The 18,422-nt window shown below is 30.9% G+C and overlaps 1 protein-coding gene across 1 annotated transcript in view; it reads right to left on the bottom strand.

Annotated features, from left to right (window-relative positions):
* Positions 1-5,593: 5,593 nt before the first annotated feature.
* The window catches only part of LOC127736657 (uncharacterized), a 35,746-nt gene continuing 22,917 nt past the window's right edge, over positions 5,594-18,422 (bottom strand). The window contains exons 6-12 of the mRNA XM_052247215.1: positions 13,617-13,658; positions 12,209-12,508; positions 11,186-11,467; positions 10,361-10,408; positions 8,294-8,635; positions 6,291-6,596; positions 5,594-5,934 (exon numbers count right to left, since the gene is read on the bottom strand). Of these exons, the coding sequence (XP_052103175.1) occupies positions 5,594-5,934; positions 6,291-6,596; positions 8,294-8,635; positions 10,361-10,408; positions 11,186-11,467; positions 12,209-12,508; positions 13,617-13,658 (1,661 nt within the window). The remainder of the gene's footprint in view (positions 5,935-6,290; positions 6,597-8,293; positions 8,636-10,360; positions 10,409-11,185; positions 11,468-12,208; positions 12,509-13,616; positions 13,659-18,422) is intronic.

Here is an 18,422-nt window from a genome sequence, read left to right as displayed (position 1 = left end):
GTGGTGGTTACTAATTTTTAGCTTCGTATGGAGGTCCCGTCTTTTGTCTTTTTCTTATGACATGCTGTTGTACGTTATTCGATGCACGATTAAGCTTTATTTTGATTCGAAATGTTATAACTGTTTTCTTATTATTTGGATGACTATGTATGTTGACAATCGTGTGAAATTTATAACATAAAAGATTGAAGATACAGCGTAACCTACCTAATCCGACACCTGAGTATTCCAACATCCTGCTTTAACCGACATATTTTCATGATCCCAAAATATGCCTATCCTTGCAGATAAACCTGAGTATTCCGACACCCTGCTTAATCCGACATTTTGTTCTGGTCCCACAATGTGTCGGATAACACAGGTTACACTGTACATAAATCTTAAGAATAATTTGCAATTTCAATACGGAATTTCTACCTGTTACAAGAGATCAGCGGAATAGTACAATAACGTGCTATATTTTTTCTCACAATTACAGCAACATCAGAAGAACAATATTTTTTGTATCTTCTTAATTTCTGCTTTTCTAAATTCTGACTGACCATGTTCACACTTATATAATAAATTCCTTTGACGGTAGTTTTGTTTGATAAGCTAAATGAAAGTAAACATTTGCTTAGTTAAAAATGAATGAAAAACACAGAAAGGGAACGATCATGTTTTAAAGCTTATTAAGAGTAACATGCTAGATGCTACCAATAGGGCAAGGATTAATATCCTTTTCACACCTTCCCGATTCTTGTTGCGCAATTGTAATATGTTTGTGTGGTATTTTGTTGATCGTTGATTGTCTGTTCGAGATTTTCTGTTTGTTTAACATTGGTGTCTCTCTTTCTTTGAATAATGGTTTTTGAGTACCTACTTGGTATATACGTATGATATCTAGCATTGGATACTTCCTTCCAATTTAGTCCTGATTGTTCCTAACAATATTGATAGCGCATTTAAACTACAGAGCACAATATTTTAGCCATTTATTTTTTTGGTGTACCTTTTTTTGGTTAGGAATTTTATAAGTCAGCAAAAAGGCCGTCAACCTTTCTTTATTTCCTCTTTCAGGTTGCACTTTGTAAATACAGCTGTTTCTCAAACCACACCTCTTTTGGGGAGATATATAATATTCATAGATATGTTAATTTGATAATGTACTGGTTCCTATTTATGATCTCTGTGTTTCATCTCATAGAGACATCACTTGGGAATGTAACCAGTACAGAAAAACATGGTAGCGCCTACATTTTAATTCTTAGAAGGTCCAAATATGAAGGTAAGGGTTGTATAGCATTTTAGTATAAGTTTAAACTCATAGAAGTTCAGGGCATATAAATGTTGAAAATATGCCGCACAGCCCTATATTTTGACCTTTGAATAAACTAGTAGTGCATATAAACTTTCCGTTCTGGGATATTATTTTTCACGAAACTTCATAGTAAAAGTGTCACAGTTTTAGCCGCAAGGGGAGTTCCTATGGGAAATTGCATTGTCAATATTTACAGAATTGCAACCTATATAGGGTTAAAAAATAGAACATACAGAATTTCACAAAATCTGGTTTATCGCAGAGATTTTAAAGAATTTAACTCAAATATGAAGTTTTATAAATATTTCATGAAGATTGAAAAAATCCTGAGCCTTAACTATGATGACTCAGCATAAATTCACAGTTTACAGTATGCATGGTTTACTTAAGGCCCTGAATTCAAAATAAATTCATAATATACGCCTATTTGTGATTTAAATTGTTTAGAAGTGCTTATATTTACTCTTCGCAGTCATTGCAACTCATTGATCCTTTCTAAATAATTTTGTTGGGTTATTTTTGTCCTGTCGAATACCCAAAAGTAAGCCGTAACACCTAAATGTGTTTTTTTGTGACCGCGGCATTAAAAAGGACAAGCTAGAATTACAAAAAGACCTCAACAAAACTTACAATAGTGTGTTCTATCCTAAATATATACTAAATATTCCAACTTGCTAAAAACAGGGAAAATATTTAGGAAATGTGAGGCCCCAGGGGGCAAAAAACAGAAAAAAATGCCTACCCTGGGTCATAAAACAGATAATTTAACTTGTAAATGCTATGCTTTTATTATTTTCAAGGTCTTTTGTAAACGAAACAATAACTGTGCTGGAAAGTTATGCAAAAATAAGATGTAAGCAGTCATTTCTATCAAGCTTTTATTGAGTTTATGCACCAGACTGATATCTTCTTCAATACAATTTTGCAAATATGGCTTTTTTTAAACACTTCTAGGTCATACATTAACTAACATATGTTAGTTATATGGTTAGAGATGATACTGTTGTGACAAGAATTCTTGACCATTTGAGACAGAAATTGTGAACTTTCATTGACAAATAGGCATACAGTAAGATGTGGACTGGAGACAGAGGCAGGATTGGATACTTTGTATAATCTTGAATGTTGGAATGATTAACTACTAAACAATACATTTATAGTATTCTAAAATGCTTTCAATTTGTTATCAGAATAGTTTCAAACATGTTTTAGACATTTCATGTCAGAAAACATGCACATAGGGTAAGCTGGCAATAATTAAAATCTTGTTTTCAAATTCTTTAAAAAACTGAAACAGGGGTAGGGGTATAAAATGTACTGTAAAAGGAAACTTAGAGTATATGCAGTGATTTCCTTAAGGCTATAATTCTGATAAATAAGTATTGTTGTGAGAAAAAGTGTTTTTAGAAGGTTATCTATTTGAATAAATGTTTGTATAGGTTGCACTTTGTAAATACAGCTGTTTCTCAAACCACACCTCTTTTGGGGAGATATATAATATTCATAGATATGTTAATTTGATAATGTACTGGTTCCCATTTATGATCTCTGTGTTTCATCTCACAGAGACATCACTTGGGAATGTAACCAGTACAGAAAAACATGGTAGCGCCTACATTTTAATTCTTAGGAGGTCCAAATATGAAGGTAAGGGTTGTATAGCATTTTAGTATAAGTTTAAACTCATAGAAGTTCAGGGCATATAAATGTTGAAAATATGCCGCACAGCCCTATATTTTGACCTTTGAATAAAATAGTAGTGCATATAAATTTTCCGTTCTGGGATATTATTTTTCACGAAACTTCATAGTAAAAGTGTCACAGTTTTAGCCGCAAGGGGAATTCCTATGGTAAATTGCATTGTCTATATTTACAGAATTGCAACCTATATGGGTGTGATATGTATATTGAAAGATTTCCTCAACTTATCTTTCAGATGATGTGCAAAATAGCCACACAATATGACACAAATTGTGAATTCGTATTCAAATGTTTAGTTTCTCTATGTTGTAATTTTGGTAAGAATTTATAAAATAAAATTTTAATTACTTATGCATAAATTTTAACAATGGTTTAAAGTTAAATATATCAGCCCTTCTTGCTCGACATGCTCGAATATGAATATAAAAACAGACAGAAAAAAACACTGATGAAAAACGAACATTATGTTTTATCAAATATTATGAATGCCTAATTGGTTTAAAAGCAGGTTTCACAAGATTGATGATCGTTCCAATACGTCGTTTCTTGTCTCATCGTCCATTACGGGAATGTATAAACTAAATATGTCTCACTGAAATGAGAGTAAGATAATTTAAAATCAAGACATAAAATATACATTTATATTATAAACTACATTATTACTAAAATTACAAAAGGTGCATCAGTATTTATTTTACAAATTGTACGTTTTTAATTGCTATTCAAATATCGTCACATAAGAAGTAGTCTGGATGATGTCTTAGAGAAAATATAAATGCTCTTATAATACACCTTATCGCTATTCCCGCTTGACCCGAGAATCTGTCCCGCTTGAACTTTTGACGTCATACAACAATCACTTTTCCATTGTGGCGTCAGATATTTTCTATTATGACGTCAAAGTTTTACGGGAACTTTTGTGATGTCCAGTAATGGCGGCCAAATAGCGATAAGGTGTATATCTTTTATTATCATATAATTAAAAAAAACTAATGTTTTTACATTATGATAATAGCAATAAATTTGCGTAAATTGTATATTTTTGAAAATAATGCATAGTGGGGTGATACGCAAAATTTAAACACTGCTTCCAATTACTATCACATGTCCTTTAAAATAAATGTTAGAAAACAGGACAGGAAAATATATTATGAAAAACGCAAACAAACAAAAAAAGATATGTATTCCCCAATTTAATGTGTTGTTCGGTCACCCTTTGAATATTTTTCTTTATTTGAATTTTAGTCATGCTTTTATTATGTAAAATGTCCATTCAAATATATCAAATTAACTTGGTGTCATATAATGTGAAATAAAAAATACTCACATCAAGAAAAGATACTTTGAACTTTCCGGAAAATAACATACCACCGGTACTACCACCAGACTTTGTGATAATTTTTGAATCTAGAAATTTGAATTATATTTATATATTAGTACATAATTCAAGGCAACAGTAGTATACCGCTGTTCGAAATTCATAAATCGATTGAGAAAAAAACAAATCCGGGTTACAAACTAAAACTGAGGGAAACACATCAAATATAAGAGGAGAACTACGACACAACAGAAACACAACATTAAAATGTAACACACACAGAAACGAACTATAATATAACAATGGCCATTTTCCTGACTTTGTACAGGACATTTTAAGAAAAAAACACTACTCTAAAAGTCAAAAAGTTGTTATTTTAGTGTTATATTTACCATTGCCATTAAAGCGCGAGGTTTGGCTAGCGCAAAACCAGGTTCAACCCACAATTTTTCTCAAAATGTCCTGTACCAAGTCAGGAAAATGGCAGTTGTTATCTTCTAGTTCCTTTCTGTGTGTGTTGCATTTTAGTGTTTCTGTTGTGTCGTTGTTCTCCTTTGATATGTTTCTGTCAGTTTTAGTTTGTAACCCGGATTTGTTTTTTCTCAATCGATTTATGAATTTCGAACAGCGGTATACTACTGTTGCCTTTATTTATACAACCTCCTTTATCAATAAAAACAAACAAAGCAAGTTTGTTTATACTAAGTTACAAAAATGCCAATGATTATTTGATAACGGATTAACACGCTTACCGTTTTGAATTTTCCTTGGAGTTAACTATTTTGTTATTTTTATTTACATATACATTTTTAAATTTGATATTATATTCATTCAAATACTTTATAAGTTCAAGACATTAATTTCAAATGTTTTAATTGTATGCAAAATCAAATGAATAATGAGTGTCAGTGCTTCAGTGCTTATAGGACTTATAACATACTTTTCTTGGATTTCCGGAAACAAATTCATAAAATCATTAGAAACTGAAATTTCAACTCCCTCATGCAAAGTTGACTTTTTTTGTGTCTTATGATCATATAGCGATACAAGTATTTAAGTATTTATAGAATTGTTCATCATAAGCTTTCGTGTGTTTTGGTTTGAGCATTCCTGATAACGGTTAATCCAGAAAACTGCATCGGACTCAAAATAAATAAAAAATGTTATTGTTGTTTGTGATGATAAAATTGTTATAATGACCTAAAAATTCTCAGAAATTGAAATTCAATATCAACTCAAAACTATATAAAAGAATGTTGTTAATTAAAATAATTTTACAAAATTATAAACTTGCCTTTAAAATTCAAACCCGGCTCTTCTATGTTGTTTTCTTTTCTTTGAAGTAATCTTTCTGCTAATGAATCGTGTTCATACATAAACAAAGCATCAACTAACGAACGCATTGTACGTGTACTTCCAGATTTCAAAATTGCAATTACAAAAACTATCATTTTGTGTCGATTATTATTTTTATTACATTTTTCTTGAATAATGTCTAGTTCCCTACAGAAGATATTCCTTTCTTCAAAAATATTTCTTAAATTTTCGAAATCATCTGCTATGGAAATTAGCTCCGGAAAATAATACGTGATATTATCAGGTAACATATCAGCATCTGAAAACAATAATGGTGTGTAATAAACGTACTAATCTAACGTGTTTTAATAACTGAAAAAAAAGTTCCATAATGTCATGCAGGTTAATCTACAAGTGCCTTATGTATGCCTCATGTATACCATCAACATCTTGGACCAAGATTCAATTTCTTTTGAAAATAGAATAACTAGAAGGTATCATTTGTACCACAAGTAATGCAATCCGAAGAGATTTAATTGAATACTTGTTTTCCATTTTACCTTTTATGTTCTGCTTTGTAATTGGGAATTATTTCTGTCATATTCTGATATTGTCTCCTTATCTTTTTAAACCAACATATATTTGTAGGTTAACCATACATATCTAAAGTCTTACTTGAATGAAATACTTTCTGAAAAGTATGTAATCTATCCAATATTTTCTTGTTTTTTTCTCGCTTTTTCTTTAATATCCGAATGAATTGCTCTATAAGGTCTGTGTTTTTTCCTAGCAAGTTGACGAACGTTTGTGACTTTTGATCTATTCCTGGTATACCATCACATTCTTGAAATATAGTTTGCCTTTTTTCTGAAAAATCTCTTATTAGCTCCTCCACGTCAATATTTGACTGAAGAAAAGTTTTGTTTGCTGTAATGATATTAAATAAATTGTCTTCCGTTGAGTATGGTAGTGATAGTTTGTCTAAAAAAAGAAAAACATTTGAGTGTAAAAACTAGTATACAAACAGGTGAATGATACATATACAATATTTTAACAACTAAAAAATTCAAGTGTCGGGTGTAAATTGCAGGATAAAAACAATATATGTACATTGTCGGAAAATGTAAAATTTTGTTTTATTTTCCGGTAATGTACATATATTGTTTTTATCCTGCAATTTACACCCGACACTTGAAACTTTAGTTGTTAAAATCCAAATCATTGTCTCTAATATTTCAGAGAAATCGACATAGTTTAGATGGGGACCGCAAAGATGAACCCAAAATGAACTGTTATGCAAAAGAAATATCAATATAACCGCTTGCTCAACATAGAAACGGGTGACAGGAAACATTTATTTATGTACCTGTAATTTGTACAATAGCTAGCTAATTGCAGGTTAAAAAAAACAAATGTGGCAACGGAGGTATTCATAAAACAATAATACAGAAGTTAAGAAAGTTTATTTTTATTCATTGTTTGTTATTCTAATTTTATTACGGTAATGTCAGTACTGGTCAGGTTTGAAAATTGAAACGCCGACAAAGAATTTTACAAATCTCTCTTTCAGTCATTATGTATGGTTTTCCTCCTTCTCATACATATGTTTATGTTAAAAAAAACACAGACATGAGGTAGTAGTGTACTAATACAGTCCTAACAAAAAAAATTACACAAAGTACAGATAGTACTCGTAGTTACTGACAGCTAGTTCAAAGCCAATAACCACTAATAACAAAAGTTTTATCTTAGACTTAAATACAAAAACACACTATAAAGATAAATTCACATGCATGTACAGCTTTGTTGTTCTAAGATCAATAACAAAAAACAAATATACATTAAAATTGATAATATAAATTTTCACTTCTTCGTGCTATGAACAACAAAATTATTTATTTAGTAAAAAATATTTCCATTCTCTTTTAAACTGTATACCTTTTCACAGAATTATTTTCATTTACCTGTGTATAATATTGTATATGGCAGCTTTTTGTTCAAGTTTATTGTTGTTTTTTTTTATTGATTTACAGCATACAGCGGTATACTACTGTTGCCTTAATTATTCACCCCTTATTTTAATGATTTTGTATTTACATTGTATCATAGATCAAATTTACTCGTTCAGTGTATGTTCATTAGTGTTAATATGTCTTTTGATTGAGTTAAGCCATTTCACTTGATATTTTTTAGTGAGTCTTTCTATGTTGTGATGTTACACTATTGTTCCTGGTAAGGGTGAAGGTTGGTACCTATTAAAACGTTTAAACCCGCTGCATTTGTTTGCACCTGTCCTAACTCATGAATCTGATGTTGAGTGGCTGTCGTTTGTTGATGTGGTTCATAAGTGTTTCTTGTTTCTCGTTTTTTTAAATAGATTAGACCGTTGGTTTTCTCGTTTCAATGGTTTTACACTAGTCATTTTGGGGCCCTTTATAGTTTGCTGTTCGGTTTGGGCCAAGGCTCCGTGTTGAAGACCGTACTTCGACCTATAATGGTTTACTTTTACAAATTGTATGGAGAGTTGTCTCATTGGCACTCATACCACATCTTCTTATATCTATGCATGTATCTATTGAGTATGTCAAAATCTTTTTTTCATATATTTTTTCTTGATGTTTGTTTTTGAGTTTTATTTTATTTTATTTTAAGGACACTCGTAAATTTCTATATCTTACCTTGTTTACCTTCAGTTCTAACGCTATTTATTGAAACATTCATTTCAATGAGGACATTTCCATTCTTTAACGAATTTCGTAAATATTCATTATCAAAAACAGTTTCAATAAAATGTGACCAGTTTCCGCACTGTGATCCTTCTTTGAGTTGTTTAAGAGTGGTATTGGATAAAGGGTCGAAAGTGGCACTTCCGGTGACAAAAGATGTGACCGGGTACACTGCAAATGTTTTAGCCAACCAAATAAGACAACCACAAGATGAATCCCAAAATTCGAATTGAATTTTTTCATTTAAGTTTCCGGACGATAATGTTAAATTGACTTCATAGTTGTCCTCTGGAACTGAAACAATAAAATACATTTTATTAAATCTTTCTTAAAACAAATATTTTATTAAACAAGAGTAATATATTAAGACTTAAGTGTTTGATCATATAATGTAAACCGTACACATTGTACATAAACACAACCACATTTTATGTAAATAACCATGACGTTTCAGAGCATCTTGATTAATCTTTACATACGTATACGGTACTGATTGTAGTAAAGTAGATGCGTATATGGTATGCGAATTAGTTTATTCATAAATTAAAACCGAAGCCAGCCTAACAGAAAACCATGCAATACTCTCCAAATGAAATATTATAACATTAACCTGAAATTGTGAATACATGATACCTTTATGGCAATTACTCCCTGTGCAAAATATTCTTTTAATATTAAATGTTAAATGGCAGTCTCTTTATGAAACGCATACTCTATATGGCCATTTATTGGAAAAATAAAGCTACAATTTAGACATTTTCAGCAGTTTTAGACTGACAAATACCAGTGTTTATCAACATGTATCTGGCAAATAAGATTCTACGACAAACGAGACGATTTTAATTTTGAAATTATCGATTTCCCCAAACATTGTAGCAATATACCAATTTCACCTGTATATGTGATATATATTTCCCATCTCATTAGGTATCCAAGAGCTTGCTGATGATACTCAGACTTTATAAAACGTCATCAGTGTCTAGGCAGATCTTTTATGAAACAGGGTTATGTACCCAAATTTTTTTGCATGTTTGCCTATTATGTCTGTTTGTTTTGTTCACACATTGTTTTCAATATAATGGAATTGTATGCGACTGTCATACAAGTTTGAGTTTTTGCTACCTATAAAACTAGGTTTAATCCACTATTTTCTACATAAGGAAATGTCTGTATCAATTCAGGACAGTTGTTTTCAATTCATTTGATGTGTTTGAGCGTTTGAGTTTTGCCATTTGATAAGGGATGTTCCGATTTGAGTTCTCATGGGAGTTCGGTATTTTGTTGTTTTACTTTTTAATACCTCAGGTTAGAATTTTGCCTATATTTGCTTATTATGGTCTAAATATCCAAACTTTAACGAAACTACTATGATGGTAAAATTTGATAATTTTTCAAATTCTAAATTTTCTCAATTTGCAAAATATCTTAATGCCATTTCTTTTTGTTTAGCCCAAATAATATATCAACAAAGTATAAAAGATCCAATTTAGACAAATAATAATTGTACGCAATGTAATATAATTAGTTTGGGAGAAATTGTGGTTTAGCAGGCGCTCTTCTTTATTAGTGATATTTCTCTTTTTTGGACAATCCCTCTCTGGTAATTATCTTGTAGAAATAAATATATGATGCAGAACTGAATATTTATTAAGTATCTAATACAACTTTCACATCAAACCATTAGGTGGTTATGAAGGAGTTGCAAACCGCAGTTACTTGCAATATACCACTACTATTATCTCTTTTTTTGTATCATAGGTTTTTCCCATAAACCCTCAATGGATATTAAAAAAAACACATGGTGCATAATTTCACCACCCTCATAAGAAATATCATTAATTTGGTATTAATCTATTCTGTACTTTGAGAGGACTTTAAAAAAATATCTTTCAAACAGGATGAATATTTTTTTCTTCTTTTTATCTACTTAATAATGAATATGTATTGTGATTGATCAATACTCAATTTGCAACCACAGATGTCTAGACAGAAAATAAAAGTATTAACCTTAAACATTACCTTTACAATTTGAATAGATTATTCCATCTTCACAGTTGCAACCTATCGCTGAAATTAAAGAAACAGTTATCACATCCACTTTTTACATCTAATTTTATATTTCTTACATTTATTGAAATAACGAAGTATGTATATTAGGTTAAACATGAAAACGTATCATAGATAACAAACGACAATAACCAAACACATAAATACTTAAAGGGAAATTGAGGCCAACATTTTGTTATCACGAATAGACAGTTGTTTGTATAATTTACCAATATTTGCCATTAATACATAAATGAACATATGATTTACCAAATTCGTGTTCCCAAGTTGTGCATTATTTTAAAAGAGACAATTAAAAAGATCTCCCAAAAACAACTTCCACAAATAACCTACACATTATGATATACCTTAAGTCAATGAGGTTTCTTTATAAAATGTCAAGTTATCTCATGATGGAAATGCGTTTATTTCAACAAGCTAACTAATCTATTCCTTTGTCATGAGGCTATATAACAAATTATAAGCAATTCTATATCCTACCTGGTTCAAATTAAGATCATAACAGTTTTTGAAATATATATAATCTAGGACTATTTTTGTGTTGTAGTCTCAATAGAACTTAATATGCTTTAAAAGCAACATCCTGCTATGGTTAATATCACATTTTCAACCAAAATATTTTAACTCATGATTGGATAATGCAAAATTGCGAAATCTCATGTTTAGCTCAACACAAATTTGTGTTGTGTATGCAAAGTTAATGTGCTGCCATCAACATTCAAGAGCCAATCTATTAACGATACCAATTATGAGTATAATAATATGAAAATAGCTTACCTGGAATTAAACCTGTTTTTAATTCTTCTGACAAAAAACCAACATCGTCATCTTGTAACACTTTTAATAAGCATTCAAATGAGCCTTTGTATAATGAATTTTCTAATTTCTCTATAAAACATTGTTTCATAGTCATTGAGTCTTCACAGTTCAGTATTTCTTCATAATCATTAATGTCAAAAATAAAACTCTCAAGGAAATTGTCCACAACTTGGTCTGGATTGAAGAATTCGAGTAACGATGCTTTAGATTTATCCAGCTGTTGACGACAGTGTTCTAAACCTATTTCATACAATATGTGGAATAAACAAACTAAAAGAGTCATTTCGATCGAGGGTAATCAAAACATACATTACGTTAATATATTTGGTATTTGATGGCAGTGTTTTTGTTTCTTTCTTCAGATATAAAAAAAAGTTGTGGTATTATTGTGAATGAAACTACTCTAGATCTTCACAAGAGACCAAATGACACAGAAAGAAACAACTAAAAGTTACCGTACGGAATGCCAATTAGTAAGTCCATATGTATTGTTGTAAGTATAATTCTAAGGTTTATTATGAAGTAATTTCTAATAAACAGAGGAAAAGTTATTTTTTAAAACATAATGTTTACAACTATATAAAGTCTCAAAAGCATGTACCAAATTTAAGAGACTGTTTGAGAAACATTTCTTTAAATATCTAATTTATCATTCATAACGTCTTACAATTAAGAACCTGGTTTATGTACATGTGTAAAGATTTTTTTTTTTTCATTGAATATATTTAATAATAACTATAAAAATAAGAATAATAGAATTATCATTCAATGTAGTATTTCAAAACTGCGGTTTGATGCATGAAATTTAACCATAAACAATAGCTAATTTGGCATATTTAGCGCATAATTTTCCTCGGAGTTCGGTATTTTTACTTTTTATCTTATATTGTGATGAAAATCATTTAATAGTAAACATTCACGTTAAGAATTTGTCAAAACAAGATACCTCAACACATTCATATCAAATAATAGGCTACTTACTTCTTTTACCCCATTTTGGATTAACAACTGGTTCCTTAAGTACTTTCATAGTAGATTTCCCTTGCCTTCGTAAAATACTTAAACATGTTTTAACACTTCCTTTTCGAATTAGACATATCAAGTAGTGATTCTTTTGAAGATTCGGTGATTTCTTCTGTAAATTTTGTTCAATACCTGTTTCGATAATTCCTTCCTTAACAATTGAGCGCAGCATTAAATCAGGGTTAATTGTTTGCTTCAGTTTTTTCCAATTACCAATAACCTGTCTCTCTAAAGAATTTTTAGTATTTATTTCATGTTCTGTAAAACAAATTATGAAATTAGTCTTTTAGTCATGCATAGTTTCTGTTTATAGTTATCTGGTATTTCATGTAAGATAAATAGGTTAAGATACCATATAAAATAAATATTGTTTCCTCATTTAATCTCGCAATTCAAGTTTATTCCTGTACTTCGATAAAATTATGAATGGAAACGGGGAAAATGTCAAAGAGACAACAAACCGACCAAAGAGCAAACAACAGCCGAAGGCCACCAATGGGTCTTCAACGCAGCGAGAAAATCCCGCACCCGGAAATGGTCCTCAGCTGGCCCCTAATCAAACTGTGTATACATGTTCTTTTCACAATTAATATAGCTGTGAAATGACTTACTGCAAATTGTATTGTCATAATATTAAGTATGGTAGTTCTTCTTGTTTTTGGATTTTTGACAGATATTCGGAATCATCTGGTTTTATCCATGTAGTGCTAACCAATACTTTTCTTTACATAATTCTATTACATATAGTGTTAAAAAGCCGTATTCGAAAATCCTTTAACATCCTTGTTATTTTTTCATACTTTTGAAAGAAAAATATGCCAATGTTTAATGTAGGAAAAGTCTATAGAGAATTATTTCCCGCCAACTTTTCAATGGCAAAACACAAAACCAAGTTCAACCCACCATTTTTTCATAAATGTCCTGTACCAAGTCAAGAAAATGGCAGTTTTTATCTTATAGTTCGTTTCTGTGTGTGTTGCACTGTCTTTTGTTTTTTGTTGCATTCAGTGTTTCTGTTGTTTCGTTGTCTTCCTCTTATAGTTGATGTGTTTCCCTCAGTTTTAGTTTGTAACCCGGATTTGTTTTCTCTTAATCGATTTATGACTTTCGAACAGCGGTATACTACTGTTGTTTTTAATTATATCTTGAAAACAAACACACAGATCCTTAATTTTTTTCTGCCTTTTTAGTTCCTTTATTTATATACTTTCAATTCATAATAGTCTTTTAAAAAGCTTTTTATTTTGAAACAGAGAAGCGATCATCCTTAAGATATTTCATATATGTTTTAACGTATCAGCAGTCAAGTGATCGATTCCAACTAAGGTAATGTTTGCAATAGGTCATAACATACTTTGAAACTCACCTCTTTTTCGAACGTTTACCGTGCGGACTATTTTCACAGCAACTGAAAAAGAGAACATGTATAAAGAAATCCTTTCCGAAGTCAGTCGGTGTCATTGGTTGTTGTCTGTCATATTCGTTTTCGTTAATTGATTTGTTATAAATCAAGCCTTTAGTTTACTCGTTTGTATTGTCTAATAATTGTCATGTCGGCGTCTGTATAGCCAAATACATTTTGGTTTACTCATTGTTGAAGGTCGTTAAGTAACCTATAGTTATTTACATTCACATCATTTGACTAAGGTGAATAGTTACCTTGTTACAGCCCTTGGATGGTGTAAACTTCCCAAAAAAACGTGTATGGTGTAATGGTGTATGGCATATGGTGCAATGGTAGAAGGTGTATGGTCCTATGGTGTATGGTGTAAGGGGAATGATGTAATGGTGTATGAGGAATGGTGTGATTGTGTTACGTGCGGTCGGGAATGGTGTGAATGAATGGTGTACGACATTTCATTGGTTGAAACCGAAGTTCATTTTATTTTAATTTTTCGGATTGTAAACATAAACAATAATAACAATCTTATTGTTCTTTTTTCCCAGTATAGCAATTCAATTACTTTACTCGTTAGACTCTATGTTGCAGATATTATACACATATTATAAAATCTTTTTTTTTCATATTCTTATTTACATTAAACAATGGCTATAAAATTACACACTTGTGATCACATGCAGTTATCATAAAAAAAGGATTTTTTTAAACTAAAAAGCGGATAGAAAGGTTATCCACGGAACAACATTTTTATATCATGGGTTATCAACATCATTTTTAACGTTGCTTCATTCCCCATTTTTGACAGTCTCTTTATAAATATTTCATCGTAATTCACCTTTGTTTGCGTTGGATTTACGATTCTGTTTTCCAAAAAATGTCTAAAGGAAAATTGTAGTGTTATTGCACATAAGGTGTTGTATAGTTATGAACAATCTCGTCAATTTCGTTAGATTTGTTTTACGGATTATAAATGATATCTTGAACGTCCGAAAAAATATACTTTAAGGTTCATATTTATACTTTGATTCCAAAATGGCTACCACAATTCAATACATTTTGATGCAATATTTACTTTGTAATGGGCATAACATAAAGATATAATTTAGCATTTCTTAACTGTCCCAGCTTGAAATAAAACATAACAAAAATTTATTTATTTAAATTCTTTTCCGATTTCATGTAAACTTTGTAAAAATATGTTCCTTGCCACAAAAATACACGATTCGGGAAAGAAAATGTGTAGAAATAAGGGACACAGTAGACAGAAAGAAAATAACAAAAACGTGTTTTTGTGTTCATAGGTAGTTGCTGCCAGCAATTAAATTGTACCTACTGTAATCGTTTATGCCTAAATTGGAAACTTTTCCAGCAATGTTTTAGAATATGGGCGCCGCCATGTTGTAACTCGCCACTACAATTTTACACTGTTTTTACTCGATATATTTTCCATCATCCGGCTATATAAGTTTACTTTGCAATTGTTTATGTCGAAAATTTTCCATACGTTTAATAATTTCACGATCGGTTTCATCCTAAGTTAACCATTGCTCTCATAATATCATTGTTTACACTTTGTTTCTGTTCGACATCGTTCTTCATCTCACCAAATAAAGTCCATTCATACGCATTTTTAGTAAGTAAAAAAAATTTTTTAAATTTTCTGAAATTTGTCAACAACAATTAAAATAAAGTTTTTAAAATCAATTTATGGTTAAACGATCATACAATATTTAATTATTCTATCAAACCAACAGGGACTATTTTCTTTGTAGGTACTTCCGGTTATGCACAGGAAGATGCTGTTAGGCTGATCTTTGAACAAGAAAAATGGAAATGAGTAGTATACTAATTTACGGAGTAAATACTTAGATGTTACGCTATCGAGTTGGTAGGTTGATACCCTTTTATGTCCCCATTGTGTTTGATCACCCATATTTTATACCGATCCCCTATTAAACCCTACTTTCTGTTTCGTGATCGTTGATCACTGGTGTTGTTTTCATTATTGCAATTGATAAAAAAAACACTTTCTTTGTTGTTTTAATGTACAGATTATGCCTTTTGGCAATTTATATCAATACAAACATGAAAAAAGATGTTTGTTTATTCGTCTTATATTGTGTTACCATTTTATTGAACACTGGAGGAAAAAAGCCAAGGTCATTTCTATATAGTTATTTATATTATATACAAATTGTTGATTATTCGCTGTTTATTATGGCTGTCACAAGGAGAGGAGGTAGGAAATCATCTACAAAGTTTGGAATGGCATCTGGACGCTACAGAAAACAAGGAATAGATGGGAAATACACCAGTGGCAGACAAACAAATGTGTATAAATGCTCATCATCAGAAGGAAATAAAGTGACACTTACCAGAACTTTCATTCACTCATATTACAACAAAAAAACAACCCTAAATTTATTGAGATTGAAAGAAAGGTATCGTGTTTATCATGACCGTGAAGGTTTGAAGAAAACTGTACACAACGTTGCTTCAACAGGTTATAGATTAATGAATTTGACAGTCAGCAGGGTTTAAGAACATCCGTTGTTCGACCTGCTAGTCAAATGCGTTTTGTTAAAATATACTTTTTCACTTTTTAGGTCTTTTGGAAAATGTTGTTTGTGCTGTATTTAGACCCTCTACCAAGAAATTTGTTTTGCATGCACACGTATAAAGATTTTTATCCAACGCAATCATAGGTTTGAACGTTGTTTTCAATTTAGACTTGTTTATATTTTTCGTTTGGACTTGTATTATATTTTCCTTCGGGTTTATATGATCCGTTCATCCTATTTCGACTCTTCAAAATTCAAGAGTCTATCCTAAATTGAGGTAAATTATATGGCCTTCCAAATACCGTGTCGATTCCTAACATCACTGAAGAGACATTAATTGTCGAAATCCGGATATGGTGTACTAATTTTGCACCTTTTGTTTGCGGTATACCATCTTTTCCGCAAGTTTATTGTTTTCTGTTTGGTATTAAATTAAAAGTTAAGATCCATTTTGTTACATCTGGGGATCCGTTTATTTGGCAATCGCCAATGGCAGTCAGCAGGGTTTAAGAACATCCGTTGTTCGACCTGCTAGTCAAATGCGTTTTGTTAAAATATACGTTTTCACTTTTTAGGTCTTTTGGAAAATGTTGTTTGTGCTGTATTTAGACCCCTCTACCAAGAAATTTGTTTTGCATGCACACGTATAAAGATTGCGGTTTTTATCCAACGCAATCCTAGGTTTGAACGTTGTTTTCACTTTAGACTTGTTTATATATATATATAAATCCTATTTAATGAAGATTTGAACTCCTGAGCTTAGTGTCGACTGGCAAATGATTATAATAGTATGGCTACTTAGAACACTTTCTCACCAAGGACATCATACTTTAGGCAGGTGCAATTATAAGCAACTGTATGACCTTCAACAATGAGACAAACCCATACCATATAGTCAGCTATATACATGATATAAGGCACTTACATAAAAAAAGAAACTATTCCATTGATAAAACTAATGGCCTAATTTATATCATAACAATTTATGTAAAACAAATATGGCGAACATGAGCAATCAACAGCCGAACTACAGGATTGTGACAGGAACTTAATAGAATTTTGCATGGTTAAACATGTTCTGAAGAGTCAACCTAGTAGTGTAACGTTACAACATAAGAACAAATTATAAACATCAGTTGAAAAGGGCTCATCAGATCGACCCAAACCAGAAAACAATATAAAAAAAACAGAGCAGATGTTACCAGGATTTTATACATGAGCACAACAAAAGGTTCACTGGCTACAAGTCTTAAAGTACTCACAGTTGCTGGCCGCTAGTTCAAAGCCAATAACAACTATAATAAAAAAAAATCTTTTATCTAAGATATGTACGACTAAAATATCAACCAGAACACATCCAATGTCCAGTATCAAATATTTCCTGCATTATTTCTGTAGAAGATTATGTACAAAATTGGTACAATAGTACATGTATTTCCTGTAATACAGATTGACATGTATAAAGGATCTTAAATTTGGCTTGAATTTGCTGCAAAACAATATTATGATGGATAGTGGCATATATTTTACCTTGCAATTGTCATGTGAGGCTAACAACAGTTAACACAGCTTATAAATAGTAAAGAAAATTAACCACTAGGAGTGTGTGTGTCACTCTAACAACACTATGCATATCACCATTGTGATCCGATATGACTGCGAAAAAACATGTATGAACCAGAAATTGAAGAAATAAAATAAATGTCACAAACGCAAACTCATAAAAGTAATTTTTATAAATAAGTAACTAAGGGTTTTCACTAAGGAATTCTGATGGCAAGTCTAGGGGACATTTTTGGCCCTGGTTACTCCAACAGTGTGAAGATGCAAATTTATTTCGATATAAATCACTATTTCAGTCTCCATGACAAAATAGAACAGTTCAACATGTTCAAGGAAATGAAATTATATTTACATTATTTAAAAATCCTTGTTAAAAAGTTATGGTACATGTGCTCAGTTGATTCAACATTTTTCAATGTTGGTGCATATTTGATAGACTCGCCAGTTTTAAAATTATGAGTTTACACATAATTTCAATTGTCCCAGGCTCATTGACTTGCCTTAGTGAGAACGCTAAATTTTTGCCAAAAAAATTCAGGGCTGGATAATATTTTAAACTATAAATCATATTCCTATGGTTTGTTCATAGCTATAAGTTTTTATAGGACTGCAAAATTCCTTTTTAGATCATATAATGCTATGATGT

The sequence above is a fragment of the Mytilus californianus genome, unplaced genomic scaffold (assembly GCF_021869535.1).
Source record: "Mytilus californianus isolate M0D057914Y unplaced genomic scaffold, xbMytCali1.0.p SCAF_35, whole genome shotgun sequence".
NCBI lineage: Eukaryota > Metazoa > Mollusca > Bivalvia > Mytilida > Mytilidae > Mytilus > Mytilus californianus.
Note: the sequence above shows the minus strand (reverse complement) of the source record. Positions and strands in the feature narration are given on the sequence as shown.